The sequence below is a fragment of the Sorex fumeus genome, unplaced genomic scaffold (assembly GCF_029834395.1).
Source record: "Sorex fumeus unplaced genomic scaffold, SorFum_2.1 ptg000014l, whole genome shotgun sequence".
Lineage (NCBI taxonomy): Eukaryota > Metazoa > Chordata > Mammalia > Eulipotyphla > Soricidae > Sorex > Sorex fumeus.
The window spans coordinates 34,330,775-34,356,230 of NW_026606071.1; the positions used below are offsets into that span (position 1 = coordinate 34,330,775).

General features: G+C 42.5%; 1 protein-coding gene across 1 annotated transcript in view; it reads left to right on the forward strand.

The window, feature by feature from the left end:
- Nucleotides 1-12,564, forward strand: part of XRCC5 (X-ray repair cross complementing 5) — a 117,937-nt gene extending 105,373 nt beyond the window's left edge. Inside the window, exons 18-21 of the mRNA XM_056111579.1 lie at nt 1,119-1,215; nt 3,409-3,476; nt 11,320-11,394; nt 12,370-12,564. Of these exons, the coding sequence (XP_055967554.1) occupies nt 1,119-1,215; nt 3,409-3,476; nt 11,320-11,394; nt 12,370-12,384 (255 nt within the window). The 3' untranslated portion in view covers nt 12,385-12,564. The remainder of the gene's footprint in view (nt 1-1,118; nt 1,216-3,408; nt 3,477-11,319; nt 11,395-12,369) is intronic.
- The last annotated feature ends 12,892 nt before the right edge of the window (nt 12,565-25,456 follow it).

A 25,456-nucleotide genomic window follows, 5' to 3' on the forward strand; every position in this document is an offset into this window, starting at 1 on the left:
GGCTGGGTGAAGTGTTTTGATAGCACTTTTGTTTAATGTTGCTGCCATAAGTCTTTAGAAGTAACAGGAGTTCTGTGGTTCTTTAAAACCTGGAGAGCTGGGGCTGGAGCTATAATAGAGCAGGTAGGATGTTTGCTTTGCACATGACTGACCCGGTTCAATCCCCAGCATCCTATATGGTCCCCTGAGCACCACCAGGAGTTGTTCCTGGTTGCAGAGCCAGGAGTTACCCCTGAGCATCACTGGGTGTGACCCAGAAAGCCAAAAAGGAAAAACAAAACAAAACAAAAAATACATGGAGAACTACATAAAGATCAGCAGGGGAAACAGAAGACATTTTAGGGATATATCAAATCAATGTTTTGGGGGTAGAGGTGAGTTTGGGCAACACCTGCAGTGCTCGAGGTTACTCCTGGCTCTGCACTCAGGAATCACTCTTGACAGACTCGGGGGAACCATATATGGTATCAGGGATTGAACCAGGATCAGCCACATGCAAAGCAAAAAACTTTTACCTGCTGTACTTCAGAGTCACCAGACCCTCAAATGAGTCTTACTATGAAGATTTTATAAATTACAAAAAAATATAAAATGTTTCCTAATTGGAAAAATGTGCGTACTGACTGTTTGGTGGCTTCTGTTGAGGAATTACTCATTTTTGTGAGCATTTTTTTGAAAGTAAATATTTTAGATACTGTGTGCTGAAATATTTATAGGTGAAATATATGATTGAAATCTGCTTCAAACTCATCTGAGCATCATGTGCAGATGAAATGAAATTTGCCAAGTTAATAATTATTGAGGCTGGGTGAGGGATACATGAGCATTCATTAAATGTTTTTCTCGGTTTATGCTTGATATTGCCTATATTAAAAATTAAAAGGACAAGGACTGAACCACCAAAATAACTCTGTGGGATTCGGGGAAGCTTTCTGCCTTCCGCACATGGAAGGAAGATTTTGGGTTCCTAACACACAAAGTTGCAGTTTGCAACTCCAGTTTAGCATTCATCCAAGAAGAAGGGTCTATATCTTTTTGTAATAAATACGGTAGCTTCAGAATATATAGCACTTTGGTCAGGGAATGACTTGTTCTTGTGTTTGCTTTGACAACCACAGTTTTCAGAAGAGAAGCGTTTTAACGATTTCTTGAAGGCCCTTCGAGAAAAGGTGGAGATTAAACAATTAAATCATTTCTGGGACATCATCGTTCAGGGTAAGATATCCTTTGTCTTTTCCTACCAATACTTTAGCTATTGGCATTGTTCCTGAATATAAATTATATTGTGGTATGCTATGTGGGAACCTGTAAGCTTTCCCTAGGGATTTAGGAGATGCTCAGGAGCCAAGGCACTGAAACACCTGCTTTAATCAGCATTTTCAGAGTGAGAAACAGCCGGGAAACACAGCAGGCCCCCCGGCGGCTCTGCACTCCAGGGCCCTCGGGTGCCCAGTGTTGCCCCATTTCTCAAGTCCACAGGCCCCTCTTAGTTCACCCATATCCAGCACTTTCCTTGACCTCACCCTCCATGTTGGCTCCCTGCCACTCATGTCCCTGGGCTTTCCAAACCAGCAAGACAGCATCTTCGTCCACCGGAGTCACTTAGTTCCTCACTTTTCACAGTGACCATGCAAACAAAACTGAGGAAAGAAGGCCTCCTGGGTTCTTTTCGTTTTAGGTTTGAGATATAAAAGCCCTTTTTGCTCCTTGCCCATTTTTTTGGAGACTGACTTGGTTTTTCAGAGCCCAGACATCAGGTACTATCTATTAAAATATATATATATTGTGGGGCCATTATATATATATATATATATTTATATATATAGTGGGCCCGGAGCAATTGTGTACTGTGGGTAGAGCATTTGCCTTGCATGCAGCCGACCCGGGTTCGATCCCCAGCATCCCATGTAGTTCCTCCAGTACCGCCAGGAGTAATTTCTGAGTGCAAAGCCAGGAGTGACCCCTGAGCATCGCTGGGTATGACCCAAAAAGAAAAAAAAGGAAAAAAAAAAATATATATATATATAGTGAAAACGGTGTTGAAAGGACAAAACTTTTCACTTAAAGCCAGACCCCCAAATTAGTTTCTGCCCCCCCCCCCCACCCCCTGCAAGTTCCGTACAAAGGAATCACATACCTATCTGTCCTGCTTCTAACAGGCAGCCTTTCATCACATGGGCAGCCATTGTCCTGACAGTTAATTTTTCAGCCCTTTAACTTCTACACTGGGGAGCAAAAGCAATTAGAATAGGTGGTGAATGGGGCTTACTCAAATCACTTTTGTGTCTCTGCTGCCAACCCAGTAGATGAAAGAGATTGGTTTTGGTATTTATTGAATGCCTCCAGCATATTGTTTGCTAGAAAAAAAATAGGCTTACAGGACATACACAAACATATTTTCTGAGAACTTACCTACTTTTGAGAGGGTCCGTAGTACCTGTGCCATTTCTCAGTACAACTGCATGTTTAGTGCGTGTAATTTTCTGAAAATGTATTGAAGCATCAGCTCTTCGAAGCAGTAGAAAGACTTTGGAAGAAGAGAAAACTAGAGGCTAGATTTTTTTCTCTCCTTGATTTGCTCTCATGGAACCAAAAGTGATGTGCTGTGCTTGATGGTGGGTATGACCACTGTGGCCGCATGCTTCCTCCTGACCTGACACCTCTCACCATTTCATCAACCGCCAGTGGACACTGCTGAAAGGCAGAATGCCTACAGATTCCCCTACGGAGGACTAATGAGTTTGGACTGAAGTATGCAGACCAACTTTTACAGGTTTTACCTGCTATAGCCAGTTTGGTGACTTATTTTTTTGGATCTGGAAATGCATACATTTTTCTTTTCACACAGATTAATGGTAATAATGTCCTCAGGCATACACACAAAAATAGTACACTAAACTTTAACCAATCAAACTATTTGCCTTTTGGAGAGCAGGGCAAACCTGTACTGAGCTTCTAATATATATCCCAGTGAGGCATGATAAAACCTAGTCTCTGCCTTCAAGAAAAGGATAGTTAGGAGGTAGAGAAAATGTGTAAGAGAGTTCTAAGGGTAGGATATAATGGGGGCGAGCCATTTCGATAGGATAAACGAGATGATTTGCAAATTCTGAATAAGAGCTTATTTCTGTCTGGGGTTACTTAAGGGAGGCTCTTGGAGCAGGTAGCATTTAAGATGCAACCCTTATTTTGTACGAAACATAGGGAAAGGATCACTAATGTCAGACAGAAGGAACAGTGTGTTAGTTAAATGCCTTTCCAGTTCTTCTATAGAAGATTACAAAATACAAAAATATTTGCATATTTTCAAAATTCTCCAATGCAAAGATGGGAGGAGATGTGGTCAAAAGGCAGGAAGGATTAGGTTTGCCTTTGAATTTGAGCTTTTTCTTGTGAATTCCTTTTCAGATGGAATTTCTCTGATCACCAAAGATGAAGCCGCTGGAAGCTCTGTCACAGCTGAAGAAGCCAAAAAGGTATTGATTGATTATTCCCTATCTATAGATGGATCGTTGCAGGGAATGTTATTTTCTTGATGCCCATTTCTTTCCTCAAGAAGTCAAAGTGTAAGGGAAGCTAAATCAGTGTACCCATTCTTTATTCAGCCAACCAGCAAATTACTTCGGCTGTAATGTTCTTGTGGAAGAAATGATAATCTCAGATTTCTGTAGGCTGTCGTAGTGCTTCTAAAATTTACCTGTATTCCAGCTTCAGTAACTGTAGAATTCCTGAATTCCAAGCTTGGTCGAGACCCAGGAAAAAGGCATGAAATTATCTAGCCCAGTGATGTGATTTCTAAGTTCTATCCAGGTCACACATTGGTCACCTTTAAAAAATAATAAATAATGACCGGCTTCTCCCCAATATTCATTTGTCTTGATATGGGTCCTGGATGTGGATTTTTCTTGTTTTTTTAAACCTCCATAGGCGATTGTAATGACTAGTAAGGTAGAGAAGCACAAGTAGCCTAGTATAAGGTACATCCAAGTGTTTTTAGTAAAAGACCAGCTGTTTGAATACCTTGTGACCTTTAGAAAGACAAAGGGCTCGGTCGGAATCTCCCTGTTTGGCTTACCAGTGTTGAGTTTGATTTCATCTGTAAGTTGAATGCACATAACTGTTTAGCACAATAATCCTTCATTATACCCCTCAAGTTTGTGATGAAATTTGAATGAATCTACATTAAATAGTCCCAAGATATATGGTTCCTGGTGTTCATCTTCAGACAAAGTTACCATCCAGTCCCACTAGCACAATATCTGGCTGTTTTTATGTCAGTTTCATTCTAAGCCTCTATTAAGTACCATGCTAGATCAAATGAAAAGACACAAGTTTCTCACCCTAGAAACTGTCTAGGGTGGAAGTCGACGGTACCTTTCAAGATAGTGGAGGGAGACACTGACAAAATAACATTCTCCCAAGTAAGGCCAGAGCCTGGAATTTTCAAGGCATAAATGACTCAAATATCTGGTGATGATGGTCTCAGAAGGGACTTCATCATATCTGTGAAAGAGATACGATGAAAGAGTCCTGAAAGAGTCCTTAGAGTCCAGAGAGTGTCATAGGCTCATTGAGAGCAGGTCATTTAACTTCTTGGCTCTTTGTAACCTTATCCAAAAGCATGATAGAATAATATTCCCCTCTTGAACTGAAGTGTATCATTCAGGGCTCTTTGAATACCAATGGGATGTGCTGATTGAGAGCTAAGGGGCTGGGGGAAGGGGGTGTGTTAGGGATATTGATTTGAAAGAGTTGAGGCAGCTGAAAAATCTTGAGTTTGTAGGGCACACCAACAAGCTGGAAACTTGAGCAAGTTTTCTACCTACAGTCAAGATTCCTTCAACTCATCAGATAAAGCCTAATAGGGAGGGTACTCTGCTTTACCTAAAGTCAGCTTGTAATAAATATTTAAAATCAGATTTATAAAATCCCTGGGTAGGGGCTGGAGCAATAGCACAGTGGGTAGGGCATTTGCCTTGCACGTGGCCAGGTTCGATTCCCAGAATCCCATAGGGTCCCCTGAGCACCACCAGGAGTAATTCCTGAGTGCAAAGCCAGGAGTAACCCCTGTGCATTGTCAGGTGTGACCTAAAAAGCAAAAAAAAAAAAAAACCAATCCCTGGGTAGCAAAATCTATACTGATGTTTGACACAACTGGGCATCATAGTCAAAGTCAAGCTGACGTAAAAGTAACCATTATACAGAGTCAGTGAATAAGTACAGGGGTTAAGTCATTTGCCTTGCACACTGCCAACCTCAATTTGATTCCCGCTCCCCAGCACTGTCAGGAATAATCCCTGGGTACAGAACTAGGAGTAAGCCCTAAGTAACCCCAGGTGTGGCCCTGAGACAAAACAAAAAATCGTTACGAGGCAAAGGCTTATCAAAATTAATTTTTGCTAAATAATTTAAGTAATTCATGCCAAGTAATTTCATTTTAGCCATTACTGCTTTTTGTCATTACCAGGTGAGAGTAGAGTACAGAACACTATTTTTTTCGAGGAAGCGAGGAGCACTAATCTAAAATAGGTAGTTTTCTCTCCTAGCAATACATCTTCCCCCAAAAATGTCAGAGCTAAGTGAATCCAGGATAGAGAGAGGAGAGAAATCTAAGAAAGGATAATGAGCTCTTGCAAATCGTCTGAGGCTTCTTCTGTGTTGCACACGCAGTATCGTCAGAATGTAAGAGCACGCAGCCTAAGCACCAGGAATTTTAATGTCTGATAATTAAGCCACGGAGAGGAATTTCTGGTATCCCTAGGTATGAGTTGGTGTCCTTAGATGATTCAAATCTCAGCAGAACTGATTTCAGTGGGTTTCATGCAGCTCAGACAACTTCACCCTCTTTGAACAGGGAGGAAACAAGAAGCTATGGCAGAGGGAAACTTGTTCCAGATTGACGTCACTGCACAGCCCATCAGGGCTGACTTGGGCAGGCTCTACTTTTGTTTCCGCGTCTCTAGCACACCCAAACCCTGTTTTTCACCACAAAAAAAATAATCCTTTGCATTAAAAGTGTTTCTAATGGACCTCTGTCGATTTTTAACGTGTAGAGGGGGCATGTATATGTACAGATGTTGAGAATTACTTGTGATTTTAGTAGGGGAGTTGGGCTTCAGCTGTTTCTCTCGGCCAAGTCGGGGAGGTGTCAGCACTCTTGACCATATACTGAAGCATTTCATTTGCATTGCCTTCAAAGCAAGTCTTAGGCTTGACCACTTCCCCAATAGGTTATTAAGGAAACTTGACTAGAATTAGGAAGATTGAAGAGCAGTCCTCACAGTCCATTAAAAAATTTCCAGCATTTCTCATAACTTCTTTAAAGTTAGCAAACTTTGGAGTTATTGCTATTTTTTTTCTGTTTTTTTTTTTGGGGGGGGGGGGGTCACACCTAGCGATGTTCAGGGTTTACTCCTGACTCTGCACTCAGGAATTACTCCTGGCGGTGCATGGGGGACCATATGGGATGCCGGAGATCGAACCCAGGTTGGCCGCTTGCAAGTCGAACGCCCTATCTGCTCAGTACTATTGTGCCAGCCCCCAGAGTTATTGCTATTAAGTGTTGATGATTTGAAAGGAAATAATTATCCAGGGATGTCCATTTTGAACATGAACTCGTAACTTTTTATATTGTTAAGAAAGCCATTTCTTTTTAATCTTTCTAGAAACTTGTAGACTTTATGAGTCTTTCAGGAATGTAGGTAAGTCAGCAACGCCGCAGGAATGAAAGGTTCTTTTAAGTTTACGGATACCTCTCTCTTCAGCGTGAAGCCCAATCATGAACACTGTCCTTTTTGATTCTTTTATCTTGTCACTGCCATCTGTCAGTTCTTTGTTTAGCCTTTCCTGCCCCTGGTTCTCATTGTTAGACAAGTGCTCTCCATGTGAGGTGTGGCAGCGTCTGTGTGTGTGTGTGTGTGTGTGTGTACGTGTAGCTCTGTGTGGCTCCTACCTGGCCGTTGCTGGGTAGACGTGTGATGCTGTTCCCTGAACATGCCAGGAGCAGCTAGGAAATCTTTAGTCCCAGGCCATCTGAGAGCAAGATCTGGGCTTATGAAAAGGTCAGGGTGGGCTGATTCTGTACTTAAAGTGTTTTGGAAGGTTCTTGTTTGTTTTGCTTTGAATTTCTTCTTGCCAGCATGCATTGGGATGACAGTAGTGTCTCTCATTCAGGAGTTACGCTTGACCCCAGGATACCATTGCCAATACCTGGAAACATTTCTCCTGTTTCCACCAAGGATTGTGCTACCCACTCCTTGTGGGCAGAGGCCATGGCTGTTGTGACACACACATCCTCACCCCGTACCCCATCCCCACAATGCACACACAGCTCCACGGCAAAGTGTGGTCTTTGGGTGATGACTGCAGAGAAGCCCCCAAAGTTGATGATGACTGTGGAGAAGTACAGAGCCAGAAGCATTAAACAAGCCAGATTCTTAACTAAGGCAGAGAACATTGGCTGAAGTTGTATAGAATTTTATTCCGCTGGAAAGAATCCTAATGGTCTCCTAGCTGAGTTTTTATTTTTAAAACTGAAAGCTTACAAGGAAGCCTGATATATAAACCAGATAAAGGCAGCGCTTTCCATTGAACACAGAAGGGAAAGTGCATTTTTTTCCCCCACCATGGCAGGAGAATGTGTTTCTCATGGCATTCCAAGAGAGTGAGCTCTATCTAAATAATCATTTGATACAAGCTTGGGGATGGGGGGAGGTGGGCACCTTTTTGGCACTTGTCCTTATGACCGCCTGGTTGGCATTTATTTCCCACATTTGTAGACACTCAGACCTTGGCATGCTGGTCATTTCACAGATAGGAGCAAGATGGAGGAGTTGGCCATTGCAGCATCTCACAAGTCTAAAACAAGCCTAGAAGCACTCACTAGACTCTTATTCTAGCCATCTTTCGGCCACTTCATAGTACTTCCTGTCCATGCCACCCCCTTAGAGGACGCCACTAGCCAATCTACCTAAAGAAAGGATGCTTGTGTTTCCTCCTGCATGACTACAAACATTTTTGTGTGTCTGCACGTATAAGGAAATCTTTAGGGTCTGTTAAAGAATAAGAAAAGATAAAATTTAAGAAACAATTCTTGAGGATAGTTATCTCTGTTGGCCCCTCTTAGACCCCCATGATATTTTCTTTTGCTTCTTTCTATATTTTTGCCTTAAATCCCTAGAGTACTTGTTCTATACCTATAGTCTAGGGCAAGAAAAGCAACATAGAAAATATCACATTGTTGCTTTATATTTTAGCCCTTTATACTTTTAAGACAATTACAAATTTTTATTGAGGTGGAACATATACAGTAACTGCACATATCTTAAATGGGCAACTTGATGAATTCTGGATAACCATCTGGATAACCCTCACCCAGATCAAAATATAGATCACCTCTACATCACCCATGAAGATGCATTTTCCAGTGCCCTTCCCTGTCAGAAACTCCATGTCCCTTAGAATAACCACTATTTTGAGATCTGTCAGTGGAGAGCAATTTTGCCTACTATCCTTCATATAATTATCCAGTTGTTAGAATGTTCATTCTTTAATAAAGCTATGTAGTATTCCATTCTCTTGATAATGGAGATCCGATTGTTTTTTGTTTTCAAACCCTGTAAACTAGGAATGAAAATACTATGGCTCTTTCGTTTATGACATTTCATGGATATAGGCTGAGTTTATTTCTAGAGTTAGAGTAAAAATATTAATAAATACCGTGAAGCATTTTTACTTTATAAAAATAAAAGTACTTTGTTTAAAACTTGATACAGCTAAGTACAGTTGATAGATGAGTGGTGGAATTTCTGTTTTAATTTGGGGGAAAATTATATAAGGGAAAACCAGTTTACCAAGGGTCGCTAAGGAACTGACAAAGCTCTGGCGATGTTTCTGCTCCCATGCTGAGCTGCAGGATTTCTCTGCCGTGCTCTAGAGCTTAAGTAGTATGAACTAAGCTACAGGTGGCATGATGAAACCACGCGTTTTGTCATTTTAGACAAAAGCATGCAAATATTGCTTTCTTCTTCTATACATCTGCATCCTGGTGATTCTCTGAGAGCCAAAAGAGGCCATATGTTATTGATTTGGGGATTGATATGGGTCAGAGCACACACTGAGAGTTTTTCAGTCTTAGGAATGGTATGGAGATTATTTAATACCATTTTTCTACTTGTGGTCAGGATCATAAAATTCTCTGTAGCACTGTCCTCCCATTGTTCATCGATTTGCTCGAGCAGGCACCAGTAACATCTCCATTGTGAGACTTGTTGTTATTGTTTTTGGCATATCAAATACACCACGGGGAGCTTGCCAGGCTCTACCATGTGGGCAGGATACTCTCAGTAGCTTGCCCAGCTCTCTAAGAGGGACGGAGGAATCGAACCCGGGTCGGCCACGTGCAAGGCAAATGCCCTACCTGCCGTGCTATCGCTCCAGCCCAAAGTTCTCCAAGTAAGGACGTTATTTCTTGGTAACCCCAAGTAAATGACGCTGGTTTACAAAGGGACGAATTTTATCACAGAAATTTTTATAGCATATTGCTAAGGAAAAGAATATAAAGAAAGATGAAAATTGACTCCTACTTCTTTCTGACTACCTTCAGAGAAACTGTTGCTTTTATTGTGAAAGCAAGCCAATAATTGAATTCTCTGCTAGATATCACTACTTTCCCTGTTCCTGCAAGCCTGGAAATTACTTGCAGTTAAAAGCTCAGATGATGAGGAGTCATGTGTATAAAAGACCAGGCTTGCCTGGGGCTTTGGGAAGGAAAATGGATGGCAGCCTAGCTTTTAGCCGTAATTTGCTTAGCCAATAATGTGAAGCAGATCTGTCTGATGGAAAATCAGCTGCAGATGTTTATATGCTTGATGGAAATGAGAGTTTGTTTGCTGCTGCTACTTTCTTCCCTAGGAACTTGGCCTCATCTCAGAGTTGTGCCACTTGTATTGAATTGTATGTATTATGCCCACACTGTGCAGCAGTTCTGTCTTAATTTATCCTGAAATTGCAGTGCAGAGGGGGCTTTGCGAATAGCCAATGGAGAGAAGCTGAGGCTGTTGGAGACTTGGTGCCAGAAAACGTTAGGAACTTCCTAAAGTCATCAGCAAATACCTGCCACATATTGTGCTACAAAGGAATAATAATGAAAGATGTAGTAGACTGTGGAACCATTGCGCCCTGGGGGCTTGGAAGGGGCTGGTCATGTGTGACCCTACAGAGATTTATTGTAAGAGCAGCTTTAATTTGTATTCTGTGCACCCCATCTGGGTAAGTCCTATCCATCAGTCACAGACTAGTGATGAAAGGGACATCGCATGCGGGTTAATGACAGTGAGTAAAAGGGGAGAGGAACAAAATTAAAATCATCTAATACTGACAATTTGAAGATGCATAAAGATTAATTTAGGGATCTAAGATCATATAATTTAATCATTAGACATCAATCATGTGCAAATACATATGTGTTTGGTACTTTATCTGTTTTTAAGCCTATAAGTATTTTTATTATTAATCAACCAGTACAATGGAATTAATGACACACAAACTGCTTTACATTTATTCCAAACTGTACCTGCATTGCTGGCATTTTCTCTCGCTTACACGCATTGGTTTCCAGCATTCACCAAAATCCAGTTTAGGATCAATGAAGAGTGATAGCAAGATCCATAAAATGTTTTTGGAAAAAAATTTAAACTCTCAGTCAAAACCCAAGAGAATGAAGGGTGAAGTGACTTTGAAGAGAAAAAGTTCGGGAGGGTGATTGAGTACCATCTCCCCAGCCCCTGAAATCTGGGTTTTATCTGGTCTCTTACAGTCTTTCATGGAGGACCTCTTTCTGCAGAGTCTGTCTCAGAATTTCCAGGTCTCAGACACAAATTCTAAACTGATTCTAGACAGTCTCTCCCTCTTCGCAGGGTCTCTCTGCAGTAGCTAGTTTGAACTGTTCAACCTCAAATTTAGTCATTTTATCCAGAACCCAGTGAAGCTGCATGCATCAACTTGCTATTCCTTTGGACCGTTTTCAATGAGACTTCGCTAACGAGCAAGCTTCTCTAGTTTGCATATAATGCTAGGAGATTATTCCTTCATTAGAACAGGAAAACAAGAGCTAGAGAGAGAGTATAGCGGACAAAGTGCTTGCCTTGCAAGCAGCCAACCTGGGTTCTATCCATATGGCCCCTCAAGCCTGCCAGGAGTGATCCCAGAGTACAGAGCCAGGTGTAAGCCCTGAGCACTGCAGGGTATGGCCTAAAAAAACAGAGAAAAGAAAGAGGAGAACTTGTTATTTTGGTATTTTATCTGGTTTTCTTTTCACAGTTTCTGGCCCCCAAAGAAAACACAAATGATGAAAAAGCAGCCATGCCTGAGGAAGGTGGTGATGTGGATGATTTAGTAAGTAACTTTAATATGTACTAGACGTTCTAATGATTTAAATCATGTGATCTACAAATACCGCCTCTAAGGCTGCTTATCTGTCATTGACTGTCTCTTGTTTATGTTTAATTCCTAACACACCGCAAGTGCCCTTCACTATTACTTATGTCATTAGAAGTTTACTCAGGTGAGTCACTTCGTAATGGAAATTCTTGTGCTCTGTGATTTCGGTTATGTTGTTCATTCGGTTTAATCCTCTCTTTTGAAGAACTGAAAAAAAAAAGAGCTGAGGAAGCTATTCCTTTAGAAGCAAAATGGTACACTTTACCAAAATTGCTCTCGCCCAAAATAAGCAATACAACATGCAATTTGTGTGGGTTGACAAATAAAACACCGTCTTTTTAAAAATTCAAATTCTCCAATGGTCGCAATTAACTTAGTATAAACAAAACAGACTGATAAACATTTGGGGATCACTCGGAATGATCACACCATGGCCGGATGCCCATAGAAGACATGGTGTTCATGCACATATCTATTTATTTAGTGAAGCAAGATAGTTTTAATTGAAACTTACTTAGAAAAATGTGAGGGGAGAGAAAGAGAGGAAGCATGTGTGTGTTCAAGAGAGAAGATGAGCTTCTCTAGAGTGGGAAAAGCAAGCAGTAGAGACAAACTAGTGAGATAGAAGTTCCTGGGAGAACATGGGCTGGAAGAGCAAGTCTCATGCACATGTTCCATGTTTAGAAACTTTGCGCCTCTAAGGCTTGTATGACAGCTGTCCAGCAAAAATCACTCAGCGTTTTTTGGGGAAGAAGTTCTTCGTATTGTAATGAGGAGATGTTTGGTATTTTTGTCCCTAGCAGACTTCTAGGTAATAAGTGTGCAAGCCCAGGCATTCCACCTGGAAAGAGAGCCTTCGTACTTAAGTTCTGTTACTTGTGAGGCCCTGTTCAGGTCTGGTTCCATCTAATCTGTTGTTCTTGTTCACAGCTGGACTTGATCTAGGTCATGGATATGTGAACCAGAGAATCGCCATCACTCTTGACGTTGAGACTTTTACACTCCTTAAGAAGCCATTCACGAAGAACCGGGGATTCTAAGTGTATTACTTAATTACATTTCTATTTTAAAACAGAGGAAATAATTTAGACCCCCAGTTTATAAAGAGTCCTTGTTATTTTCTGATCAGTGTGTTGTTTCTTTTGTGGGGTGGGGGCAGGCGGGGGGGGCGCGTTTGGGGGTAGATGGGGAAGGAAGAGTGTTTGGACACACTCACCTATACACAGGGATTCCTCTTGGCCCTGTGTTCAGGAATCACTCCGGAAAATGCTCAGGGGACCATATGGGGTGCCAGGGATTGAACCCAGGGTCAACTGCATACAGCACAAGTGCCCTACCCTCTGTGCTATCTTTCAGGCATATCTGTTTCTTTTGTGCTCTTACTGATCTCGCTCTATCGCTCACATGCTTTACAGTTTCTTGAAAATGAATTTCAGGACCAGAGAGAGAGTAAGTGGGTAGGGCACTTGCGTTGCATATGGCCAACCCAAATCGATCCCACATGGTACCCCAAGCACTCGCAGGAGTAATTCCTGAGTGCAGAGCCGGGAATAATCCCTGAGCATAGTGAGGTGTGACCGCCCCAGGCACCCCCCTCGACCAAAAATAAAGAAAGGATTCTGTTCTGATCCAGTGCAGAATTGGATTGCCCATGATTACAGACCCCCCCTGAAGTTACCTCATTGCTGGCATGGTCATTGGTGGGTTTCTCTGCCCCTCCCAGGAAGTATCATTCACTGTTTGATTCTCCAGCAACACCAACAACTTCTGCACTCATCAAATGCTGCCATGTGTTTCCTGCCAGGAGAACGCTGGACTTGGGGAAATCAGGACTCAAGGCTGACCCTGGTTTCTTTATTTAAGCCTTTGCTCACCATTTTCCTTTGGTTTAATATGTATGTAGGTGACTTTTTTCAACAAGATAGCAGGAAGAGAACAGTTTCCATGTAAACCCATTTTCAGCAATGAGTGGTATGGTGGTAATCTCCTGAAGAAAAGATGCTTTTTTTTTTTATTAGTGAAACACCATGTGGTACAGGTATAGACTTACAATTTTTATTGTATTGTAATTGTAGACTTACAATTTTTTTGTGCTTGGGTTTTAGTTATACAGTGATTGAGTACCCATCCCTCCACCAGTGCCCATTTCCCACCACCACAGATCCCAGTATCCCTCCCACTCCCATCCCCCCATCCCCCCACCCCTGTGGCAGGGCATTCCCTTTTGTTTTCTCTCTCCTTTTGGGTGCTGTGGTTTGCAAAAGAGGCACTGAGTGGCAATCATGTTTGGTCTGTAGTCTATTTTCAGCATGCAGAAAAGATACTCTTTTGACTGAACCTCTGGTCTATCAGTAAACCATTCAAAAAATAATAATAGTAAAAACCTAACTCAGTAATTCACCACTGTTCATTAGGATTTTATCATTTCGTTACTCTAAATATTTGCATATTTACTTATTGCTTATTTACTTATGCTTAAGTAAATAGTAAATAAGTAAATATGCAATAAGTATATTTACTTATTGCATATTTACTTATTTACTTATTGCATATTTACTTATATGCAAATATAAGTAAAGGTAAAGGTAAAGGCCCTCCCGTTGATCATCGATTTGCTCGAGCGGGCCCAGTAACGTCTCCATTGGAGACTTTGTTGTTCCTGTGTCTGGCATATCGAATACTCTCGGTAGCTTGCCAAGCTCTCCGAGAGGGGCGGAGGAATCGAACTCGGGTCGGCCATGTTGGCCACGTGCAAGGCAAACGCCCTACCGCTGTGCTATCGCTCCAGCCCCGATCTCGCAAATATAAGTAAATATTTGCATATTTACTTATTTACTTAAGGCTGGAGCGATAGCACAGCCGGTAGGGCGTTTGCCTTGCACGCAGCCAACATGGCCGACCCGAGTTCGATTCCTCCGCCCCTCTCGGAGAGCTTGGCAAGCTACCGAGAGTATTCGATATGCCAGACACAGGAACAACAAAGTCTCCAATGGAGACGTTACTGGGCCCGCTCGAGCAAATCGATGATCAACGGGAGGGCCTTTACTTTACTTTACTTACTTATTGCTATTCTGACATTTTTTAAAATTTGTTTAATTAATAAAACAACCATCACCATTCATTAGACTTATTCTACCCTGGCCTAGTACTGCCATCCACTTTCCTTCAACCTTAGTTCGGTTGTAATGAACAACAGAACGACAGTTCTATTCCATTAATTTTTTTTTTACTTTATTTTGTTTATCTCTCTTGTTTCTTTATTTTGTACCTAGAAGTAAAATTATCCAACCTTTGACTTTCTCCTTCGTGACTGATTTAACTTCACATAATCTCCTTGAGTTAGTTTGATTCTGCAGCAAATAGCGAAATTTCGTCTTTTTAACTGAATAATATTTCATGGTGTGTTATGCCATCACATATATTAGCTGAATAGTATTCTAATAGTATTCTATTGATCCAGTTATAGTATCTTCTTGATCCAGTTATAAATCAGTGGGCAACTAGGTTGTTTCCATATTTTAGCCAATAGATATCATGCTGCAGTAAGCATTGTGGGGCATATAACATTCTGCACCCATTTATATTCTCACTAAGAGTATGTAGATTCCTTTCTTGCCATACCCTCCCTAACACTTGTCACTTACCTTCTTGATATACAGCAGTCTTCCAGGTGAGCGATAATGATACCTCATTGTGATTTTGATCTACACTTTCCTAATACTGATGACAAGCATTGTTACACATGCTATATGTCTTTGGACATTTGAACCATCTATATGTCTTTGGACAAGTGTTTATTCACATTGCTAATTTTTCCATTGAGGTTTTTCCTTGTTTTGTTTATATATATATGTTTTCTTTTGCTTCCCTTGCTTTTGGCATCAAGGCCACAAACAAATCTTTAATGCTGATATCCTGATATATATCACCAGTGTTTTCTTCTCTTATTTTATGACTTCTTAAACCTACGTCTTTAATCTATTTTGAATTAATATTTTGTTGAATTAAAGAATGAGTGTATTTCATTCTTTTGCAGGTGCACAGTTAGTCCAAAACCATATATCAAAGAGATTTTTCTCCATTATTTTTCATTACTTGATCACTTGATTACTTAATCACTTGACATCCCGTTACTCATTGATTTGCTTGAGCCGGCACCAGTAACGTCTTCATTCATCCCTGTCTCGTGTTTGTGTAGCCATAGCACAGCGGTAGGGCATTTGCCTTGCAGGCTGCTGGCCTGGCCAAGCCGGGTTTGATTCCACCGCCCCTCTTGAAAAGCCCGGCAAGCTACCGAGAGTATTTCGCCCACATGGTAGAGCCTGGCAAGCTACCTGTGATGTGTTCGATATGCCAAACACAGTAACAACAAGTCTCACAATGGAGACATTACTGGTGCCTGCTCGAGTCAATCAACAAACAACAGGAGGACAGTACTACAGTGCTACTACTTGTCATAATCATCAGTGTTTGTGTGGATTACATCCGAGCTCAATTCTATTTCATTGGTCTATATGTCCATTTTTATTCCAGTGCCATGCTCTTTTGGTTACTATTGCTTTATAAGATAGTTTGAAGTCAAGTAACATGATGCCTCCATTTTTTAATTTTTTTTCCCTGAAGATGGCTTTCATTATTTGGGTCTTCTGTAGTTCCATATAAATTTTATATCTGTTTCACCAGTATCATTAAAACTTCGTTAGGGATCCCATTGAATATATTGCTTCTGGTAATATTTGGCCATTTTGGTTGTGTTAGTTGTGCCTGCTTTTCTTTTATGGTTTTTGCTCCTTGAATTTGGTGAACTTCATGTTTTTCCCATTGGTTTCTCAGTGTTCCTGCTGTGCCAAGGATGAGTATTTGTAGTTAGAATCCCTGGGAGATTAGGGGATTAGGGATTAGGCTGTATTGCTATGAGATTAGGCTATATTGCTCTATTCCTTCCCTATCTGCCTTCACCCAGTGACAGGAAGTATAACTGTAAGCAATGTAAGATTTGCTGTGTGAAATGGGATATGTGGCATGGAACATACATATTCCACACTAATATAGTGAAGATCAAGGTGGAGACTGCCAGGATCTAGTCAGAAGGGAGGGACTGTGCCTCCCATTTTTAGTAGAGCTGATGATGTCAGCTGGAGATTGATCTCACCTGGAAGGTGGAGCAGCAAGTACCCAAGTACCTGGACACTGATGAGGGGAACACATACAAAAAGATGTGGAAAATAGAAGAAGCCTCCTTTGGAGAACATCAGAACAGCTGGGAGCAGAGATATAGGACAGACAGATACAGGTAAGGGTATATAACATGCTGGGAAAAATCATACAAAGGGGCTAGAACAATAGTACAGCAGGTAGGGCATTTGCACACGGCCAACTTGGGTTCAATCCCCAGCATCCCACACAGTCCACTGAGCACCTACAGGAGTAATTCCTGAGTGCAAAGCCAGGAGTAACCTCTGAGCATTGCCTGGTGTGACCCCCCCAAAACCAAAAGAAATGATTGAGGGAGCCAAGGCTGAAGGGTGGATCACCCAACACACCAGCTACAGGGGTTCCTAATGCAGTGATCAGCCCTTAATGCCTTTCAAACCAGTGCCTGTCCAGAATAGCAACCAGCTTCTTAGTCTACCACCCCGTGGTAGAGACCACTGGAGATAGAACCTTGGGGGAAGGTTCTGCAAGTGAAGCTTGTTGAAAGCTAAACACATCCATCTGCAGCATCCTCTCAGACCATGCTTGGGGTATATTCACCTATGGTGCTTGCTGCCTCTAGCCAAGTTTTAAGGTTGTGGTAATCAGAAAAAAAAATAGTTGGTATGATTTTAGTCTTGCTAAGTGTAACATTTCAAATGTTTTCTGTGCATTTGAGGAAAATGTAAATTCTGCTGTTTCGGCATGGAATGCACTATAAATGTTTATTAAGCCCATCTGGTCTGGTTCATTATTTAAGTAAAGTGTTTCTTTATCCTCTGGTCAGACTACTCATGATTGAGAATGGAGAATCCGCTACAGTTCTTACGTTGCTGTTAATGTCATTCTTTAGTTCTGCTGATTGTTTTATGTATTTTAATGCTCCATCATTTGGTGTCAGTAGTAATGTGTTATGTCTTTTTTTTTCTATTAAGCACTTAACCATTATAAAACACCCATCCCTGTCTCTCAGTTATATTATGTAGCTGAAAATGTACTTTATCTGCTATAAATACGACTGTACCTGCCTTTTTTTTTTGAATTTTTATTAGTGAAACACCATGAGGTACAGTTGTAGACTTACAAATTTTTGTGCTTGGGTTTCAGTTATACAATGATCAAGTATCCATCCCTCCACCAGTGCCCATTTTCCACCACCACAGATCCCAGTATCCCTCCCAACCCCTATCCCCCTGTCCCACCCTGCCTCTGTGGCAGGGCATTTCCTTTTGTTCTCTCTCTCTTTTTTTTTTTTGGTGCTGTGGTTTGCAAAAGAGGCATTGAGTGGCAATCTGAGCTGCCTTTTCCCCTACCATGTGTGGCTGGCCTCCAAGTCATGGAGTAAACCTCCTGGTACTAATCTCGGCTATTCTTGGGTGTTAGTCTCCTATTTCGTTACTTTATGTTCCCCAGATGAATGCAATCTTTCTATGTCTGTCCCTCTCTTTCTGACTCATTTCACTTAACATGATACTTTCCATTGTACCTGCCTTCTTATGTTTGTTATTTGTTTGCAAGATTGTCTTCCGACTTTTACTTTGAGCCCGTATTTTTCTTTAGAGCTAGGATGTGATTCCTGTATACAACAAATGTTGAATTTTTGGTTTTGATCCATTCAGCCGCTACTTTTTCACTGATAACTTCAGGCCATTAATATTAGAAACACTGAAATCCAAGTACATATTTCCATTTTATTGTTTGATAGCTGTTTTGTCTTCTGTTTTTGTCTTATTCTTTTTTTGTGCATTGACATTTTCCTCTGCATTATGTTTGAATTCTTTTCCAATTTTATGAGTTTCTTCTGTGGATTTTTGCTTTGAGTTATAATGTTTATGTGTAAAGTTTTATATCTATGACTATTGGACAAATTGATCTTAAACTCTTTCTAATGATCTGCATTTTGACTTTCCTTACCCCTGTTGTGTAGTTTGGTGTTTTGCTGTTTCTGTGTAGGAAAGATAACAAGAATGACTGGTATTCCACCCACTTGGTAGAAACAACATTTCTCCTAGACAGACAGATGAGCTCGATCACTGATAGGTTGAATCACTGGAAAATTATGACCAGTTTTTTTGACTGACAGGGTCCAAGAACTGGTGCCTGTGTGCAGAAATTTTCTGGTGGCCTGAAAAAAACTTGCCCCCACTTAACAAGACAATGGTGTTTTTCCAACTAGTAGTCAGCAAGTGTGAAAAGGTCGAAAACCACTCATCTGGACAGTCTTTTATGCATGGCTTGTCTTTCTGTGCCTCTGTAAGAATGAAAGGTTGAAAAACACTTTCATTTCTATCCAAATGCACCGATAGATGGTGGAAGTGAAAGGAAGGGAGTGGTACCATACCCCAGCCCACCTGGGAATGCCCAAGAAAGGTGAAGAAACTCCATAGAAGCTGGACTGATTCTTATCCATCATTCATGCCTTTGGTAACACCCAATAATCACTTGATGAGAGCTGAGGTCCCATGTCTAGTGTCCCAGTGCTGTCAAGTGACGTGAATAGACTGAAATCTACTCACCTCTGAGAAGATGAGAGGATAGCTTGGACCAGCCCAAAAGGCTGAGGAATGAGATCCATGCAATTGATTTCTATGAAAGAGAGGTCTGCTACTAGCTTTTTTTTTTTCACTAAAAGGGGAAAAATAATGTAAAGTCGATCTATCTGTGGTTAACGTTTTCACAAATGAAACTGAGTCAGAACTAAGCCTCTAGTAACTTCTGCTGCCTGTGCCTGAGCCCTGAGGATGGGGAGAGGTAGGCTGCAGTCTCGGGCCACTCAGAATGTGGATAAGTCTACCAGAGCTGAGGGCGGGTTTGGAACTTAAAAAGAGCTGGGATTCTTAGTGTTCTTCAAAGAAATCTTGAGAGGCCATACACATCTTGTTTAATTGAAGCAAGTCCTCAGCTTTGTCTTGACTATTACCTTCCAGGATTTACCAGAGATGACTTCACTTTTTACCAACATCAAATACACTGTCCATCTGACTGACTTCATTCAGCACAACATCTTCTAGATCCATCCATGTTGCCACATAGTGCATGATTTTGTTCTTAGAGCTGCATTGTATTTCATTGTCTATATATACCACAACTTCTCAATCCATTCATCTGTAGTGGAATATCTCCTTTTAGGCTTCCATTTTGCTGTATATGGTGGGCTTGTTTGAAGGGTAAATAGGAGTATTAGACAAATACTATAAAGGAAACTCCAGTGTCAGTACACTTGGCCCTGCTGCCCATCTGTCCAGCCTGTGTAGTAACAATAGTCTGCAGAAATCTCTGGAGGAATCTGGAAGAGTCTCTGCCACCTGCCCTGCTGCCCAGGCCCCCTAGGTCTCCATATCTGGGGCCTACTCAGGAGGGCCTGCCCCCTCCCTCCTGCTGCCTTCTTCACTCCATCAGTACTTAGGTAAGTGCCTGAAGAAGTGACGGTTGTCCCTCCTTTGACAACTGTTGACTGCTGCCCTTGAGTAGCCCGTGTTGACAGTTATTGGAGTAGAGTGGCACAGAGGAAGGAGGATAGTATGGATTTGTCATTCTACACCCAAGACCTTCAGTCATCTTCAGGCTGTCATCGAGTGAACTTACAGTGCTTTTCCCACCAGCCCCAGTCTACACTCTGCCTGCCTGAATTTGTAGCCTGTCTTACCATTTCCTGGCTGTGTGGCCATGACCAAGTTAGCCACTCTTGACCTTAGTCTTCTGCAGCTCTCAAACAGGGTTTTAGTCCATGGTACCTTGCTTGGAGGGTCAGCAGGATGATCAGCAGTGAGTCACACAAAATCTAGTCCATCCAGTGCTCCGGGTTGCCTTCCTCAAACCCCTCCTCCAGCTTCTGAACAACCATGACCCCAGAGGCACACAAACCAATTTCAGAACCCAGGGGCTTTTGGCAGTAACCCCTCTAGTTTTATTACTAAAATAAATAATACCTCTAGGTTTATTACTAAAATATCAGAAATCCAAATTCATGTGGCCGCTATTGTGGCCACACGACATCATATGCTCTTCATAATCAGCAATAGAAAACAAATTATCTAACAATGTCTTTTTGGCAGGTCTGAATGTTGGGGAAAATTCCAAATAATAATGTTGGGTCTTTCGTCGTAATATTGAATGTGATCAACGTAGAGAGAGTAAAGTGGAAATCTGCCATACAGGCGGGGAATGGGTGGAAGGGGGGAGTATACTGGGGTTCTTTTTTTGCTTTTTGGTGGGGGGGTAACACCCAGTGATGCACAGGGGTTATTCCTGGCTCTGTACTCAGGTCACTCCTGGCAGTGCTCAGGGGACCATATGGGATGCTGGGAATCGAACCCGGGTCAGCCGTGTGCAAGGCAAACGCCCTACCCACTGTGCTACCTCTCCAGCCCCTATACCGGGGTTCTTGGTGGTGGAAAATGTGCACTGATGAAGGGATGGGTGTTTGATTATTGTATGACCGACCAAGACTTGAACTGAAAGAAAGGCTTTGTGACTGTTCTCACAGTGATTCAATAAATTAAAAAAAAAAATCTAGTCCGTCACTATGTCTCATTACTAGCCCCTTCAATCCTGTTTTTCCCTCCTCATCATCAGCACTGACAGTGCTTTTGAAAGCACTGCTCTGGGGCTAGAGACAAAGTCACAGAGGTTAAGACACTTATCTTACATGTAGCTGCCATTGGTTCCATCCAAGTACCTCATAGTCCCCAGGGCATTGCTGGGTGTAATTCAGAAAGTCCCTGAGCACCAGTGAGGTGACCCAGATATTCTGCAGGATGGTGGGGGCTCAAGAAATACTGTTTCCATGCATGGATTTACCTCCCTTGTTAACAGGATTAGCTGGAGTGACTTGTTGGGAGTCACTGAGTCACTCCAGAGACACCTCCCCCCACTCTCCAAAACAGTAATATAAAAATCTTTGCTCTGCCTCAACAAATGGATTCCTTGTGGATTTGCCAGCCAGTTTCTTGAGCTCTAGATGCATAGAGACAGGTTTGCAGGTATGAATGTGATTTCCGGTATCTGAGACTCCACACCTCAGCCCCGTCATGGAGTCTCCTCACCCACTTCCCAAGTTCCTAAGACTTCCCTCCCCCATCCAGCTTCCTGCTCCCTAGGTCCTCCAACAGCGTCAGGGGCAGCTGCCTTTTATGGCGTACTTTGATTAGCATCCTAATAGAGGTTTAATCACCATTTATAAACTGCTCTGCTCTAACTACTCCTGGGCAGTAGATGACACTTAAGAGTCCAAGCCAGAGGACAAACAAAGGTTCAGGCATAGGACTGAGAGACGTGGCTTTCTAGTTTGCATCCCTGCAGATAGTCTAGGAGTGAATCTAGGCTCACAGGCCACCAAGGTAGAAATAAAGCTTATTACTTGAAAATCAATATATATATATATATATGTATATATATATACATTAATGTTTTAAATAGTATCACTACATTATCCAGGCATATCAGGCCTACCATGTGTTATGCACCAGTAATGTTTTCACAAATGGGAAGGCAATGTTTGTACCCCAAGTGACTGGTGTTTGCAAATTTCTTAGGCTGGGGGTAAAGAGGCAGAGAAAGAAAAATATTTTTAGCTGAAAAGGCAGTTTTGTGACTTGATAATACATATGTTTATACAAACTCCTATGCGCACTTATTATGTACAAATGGCATAATTCTGTCCCAAATATGCACATACTCCCTTGCTGGGTCACTAGGTTCCTTTCAGAAGGCATCAGAGAAGGAACTAGTCATTGGATCAGGAGCACACTTTCCAGTAGGGCTTCAACATGAGTAATTATGTCACCAATGACCTGTTTCTATATCTGGCACATTCCAATATACTGGGAGTGAGGACTGTTGCACAGCTTTTGTGGAGAACATAATTCAACCTGTCGCAGCTACTAAGATTAGTCATTAATGTTTGCAGAGAATAAAGGTATATGGACGGGGAAGAGTGTTAGGGTATAGAGAGGCACTATAGCACTGTCCTCCCATTGTTTATCGATCTGCATGAGCGGGCCCAGTAACGTCTCCATTGTGAGACTTTGTTGTTACTGTGTTTGGCATATTGAATACGTCACGGGGTAGCTTGCCAGGATTTGCGGTGCAGGCGAGATACTCTTGGTAGCTTGCCGGGCTCTCTGAGAGGGATGGAGGAATCAAACTCGGGTCGGCCAGGTTGGTCGCATGCAAGGCAAACGCCCTACCCGCTGTGCTATTGCTCCAGCCTAGGGTATCAAGAGGAGGTAAGTTAAATTGTACACACACGCGCGCACACACACACACACATACAGAATTGTACAGAATTGTACACACACATTTGGGAAATGTGTGTGTGTGTGTGTGTGTGTGTGTGTGTGTGTGTGTAATATACACCTAGAACAGCATGTGTAATATAGGATTCAAGAATTTTGGTTCCTCACTAAGTTAATGATGATTGGAGGGATCACCCAGGATGGGAGATATGTGCTGAAAGTAGACCAAGGACCAAACATGATGGCCTCTTAGTATCTGTATTGCAAATCATAACTCCCAAAATTAGAGATAGAGTAAGAAGGATTGTACCTGCCACAGAGTCAGGGAGTGGGATGGGGCAGAGGTGGTAGGAGGGACACTGGGATCAATGATGGTGGAAAATGTGCACTGGTGGAAGGATGGGAGATCCAGCATTTTATGACTGAAACATAATCATGCAAGTTTGTAACTGTATCTCATGGTGATCCAATAAAACTTATTTTAAAAAAATGAATTTTGGTACCCATAATACCCAAAAGGGAGGGGGAGAGGGAGAAGAAACATACCAGCCACAAGAGGGAGGCTGGGGAATGGGGGGAGGGAAACTGGGGACACTGGTGGTGGGAAATGTACACTGGTGAAGGAAAGGGTATTGGATTTTTTTTTTTGCTTTTGGGTCATACCCAGCGATGCTTAGGGGTTACTCCTGGCTTTGCACTCAGGAATCACTCCTGGCAGTGCTCAGGGGACCATATGGGATACTGGGAATCGAACCCAGGTCGGCCGCGTGCAAGGCAAACGCCTCACCCGCTGTGCTATTGCTCCAGCCCCCAGTGGTATTGGAACATTGTTATGACTGAAACCCAATCATGAACGACTTTGTAACTCTGTATCTCACAATGATTTAATTGAAAAAAGAATTTTGGTTCTCCTCTTCCTAGAAATAAAAACTGGGTTTGTGTTGTTCTCACTTGATAGGAAGGTAATAACCACTTGTGTATCACCTGTGATCAGGAGGGATTATAATCAAGACTGCTGGATTATGAAGAAGTAATTTCTATGTGTCTGCATTTGTTACCAGTGTGATTATGAAATAAGCCAGTAATCAAAACACGTCAGCAATTATTGATAAGCATATTGTCATTCATGAGTTCTAAAGAGAAAAAGAGAGCCTGTCTTGCCTGGTCTCAAATATGTTGGTCTTCCCTTTTACATTTGCACCTTAAGGCATGATGGAGTACAGGGATCTTATGTAACACCACAGTTGGCAGAACGGGGAACCTGTCTTGATATTCCAGCTACCCCATAAACAGGGTCATGGACTCACCTGATGTGTCTCAAGTGTCTTGTCAATAAATTCAATTTAACAAGCTAGCACTGAGTGCCAGCTACACCCAAAACACTAGCAGGCATTCCAGAAGATTCACAGGGGAGGGGGAAATAAAAAAACTAGCAACAGCCTTCGGAAATCCACAAAGCGCTAGAAGCCACAAGAAGAGGAAAACCTCTGAAAGGCACCCCGGAGAACCACGGGGGCACTGAGGAAAAGATTAATTTCAGCCTGGTAACTGGGGACACTTTCTGGAGTTGTTGGCATTTAAGATGGACCACGAACAGAACAAGAATCTAATAAAGAGAGAGAGGAGAGGGCTCGGGCGTTCAAATAAAGGACAGCAGAAACAGCCCGGGAAGGTTGGGTGGGGCTGGAGAGAGAGGGGGACGCGATGGAAATTGGTGGCCAGGGAGACAGCGGAGATAGGTCAGGGCAATTACCGTGGGAAATCGAATTTTGAAAAGAGAAATGGAATCGGATGGGCACTTGGGCAAGGTTATTTGGACACAATGCATAGGCAGGGTGGGGAGGGCAGAGGTGTTTGGAGGCTGTGGGATTCTCTTCCTGTGTGGGAGAATGAGGGTCCGTGCCAGTGACTGGAGGGGAAAGACCACCCTGAAGCCAGCCCACCTACAGCTGTTTCATTGTAGAACTGCACCTCCAATCGGCCCCATTCAACTTGCTTGCCAGGCTGAGTTCTCTCCTCCCAGTGTCTCTCCACTCTCAGAATGGGCTCCTGGTGCTCAGGGACTCCACTGGCCTTGCTCCCTCCTGCCACATCTCCCTCTGGCCTTCACCCCACATTTCAGGAAATTGCAAACAGCCTTTATCTCTCTCCTATCCTGTTCATCTTCCAGCCCTCTGGGGCCACAATTCATGAGAACGGGACTCACACTCACAAAGCTCCTCACCGGGGGACTTCATGCAGGGCCCCACAAGAGGGAATGTGTCTGCCATGGAGGCAGGGTGGGATGGGTTGGGGGTGGCTGGAGGGACACTGGGAACATGGGTGGTGAAGAATGGGCACTGGTGGAAGGATGGGTACTCGATCATTGTTTGATTAAAATGTAGGACTGTAGCACTGTCATCCCGTTGTTCATCAATTTGCTCGAGCGGGCACCAATAACGTCTCCATTGTGAGACTTGTTGTTACTGTTTTGGGCATATCAAATACACCACGGGCTCTGTGGGCTCCGTGGGGAGCTTGCCAGGCTCTGCCATGCAGGTGGGATACTCTAGCTTGCCGGGCTCTCCAAGAGGGATGAAGGAATCAAA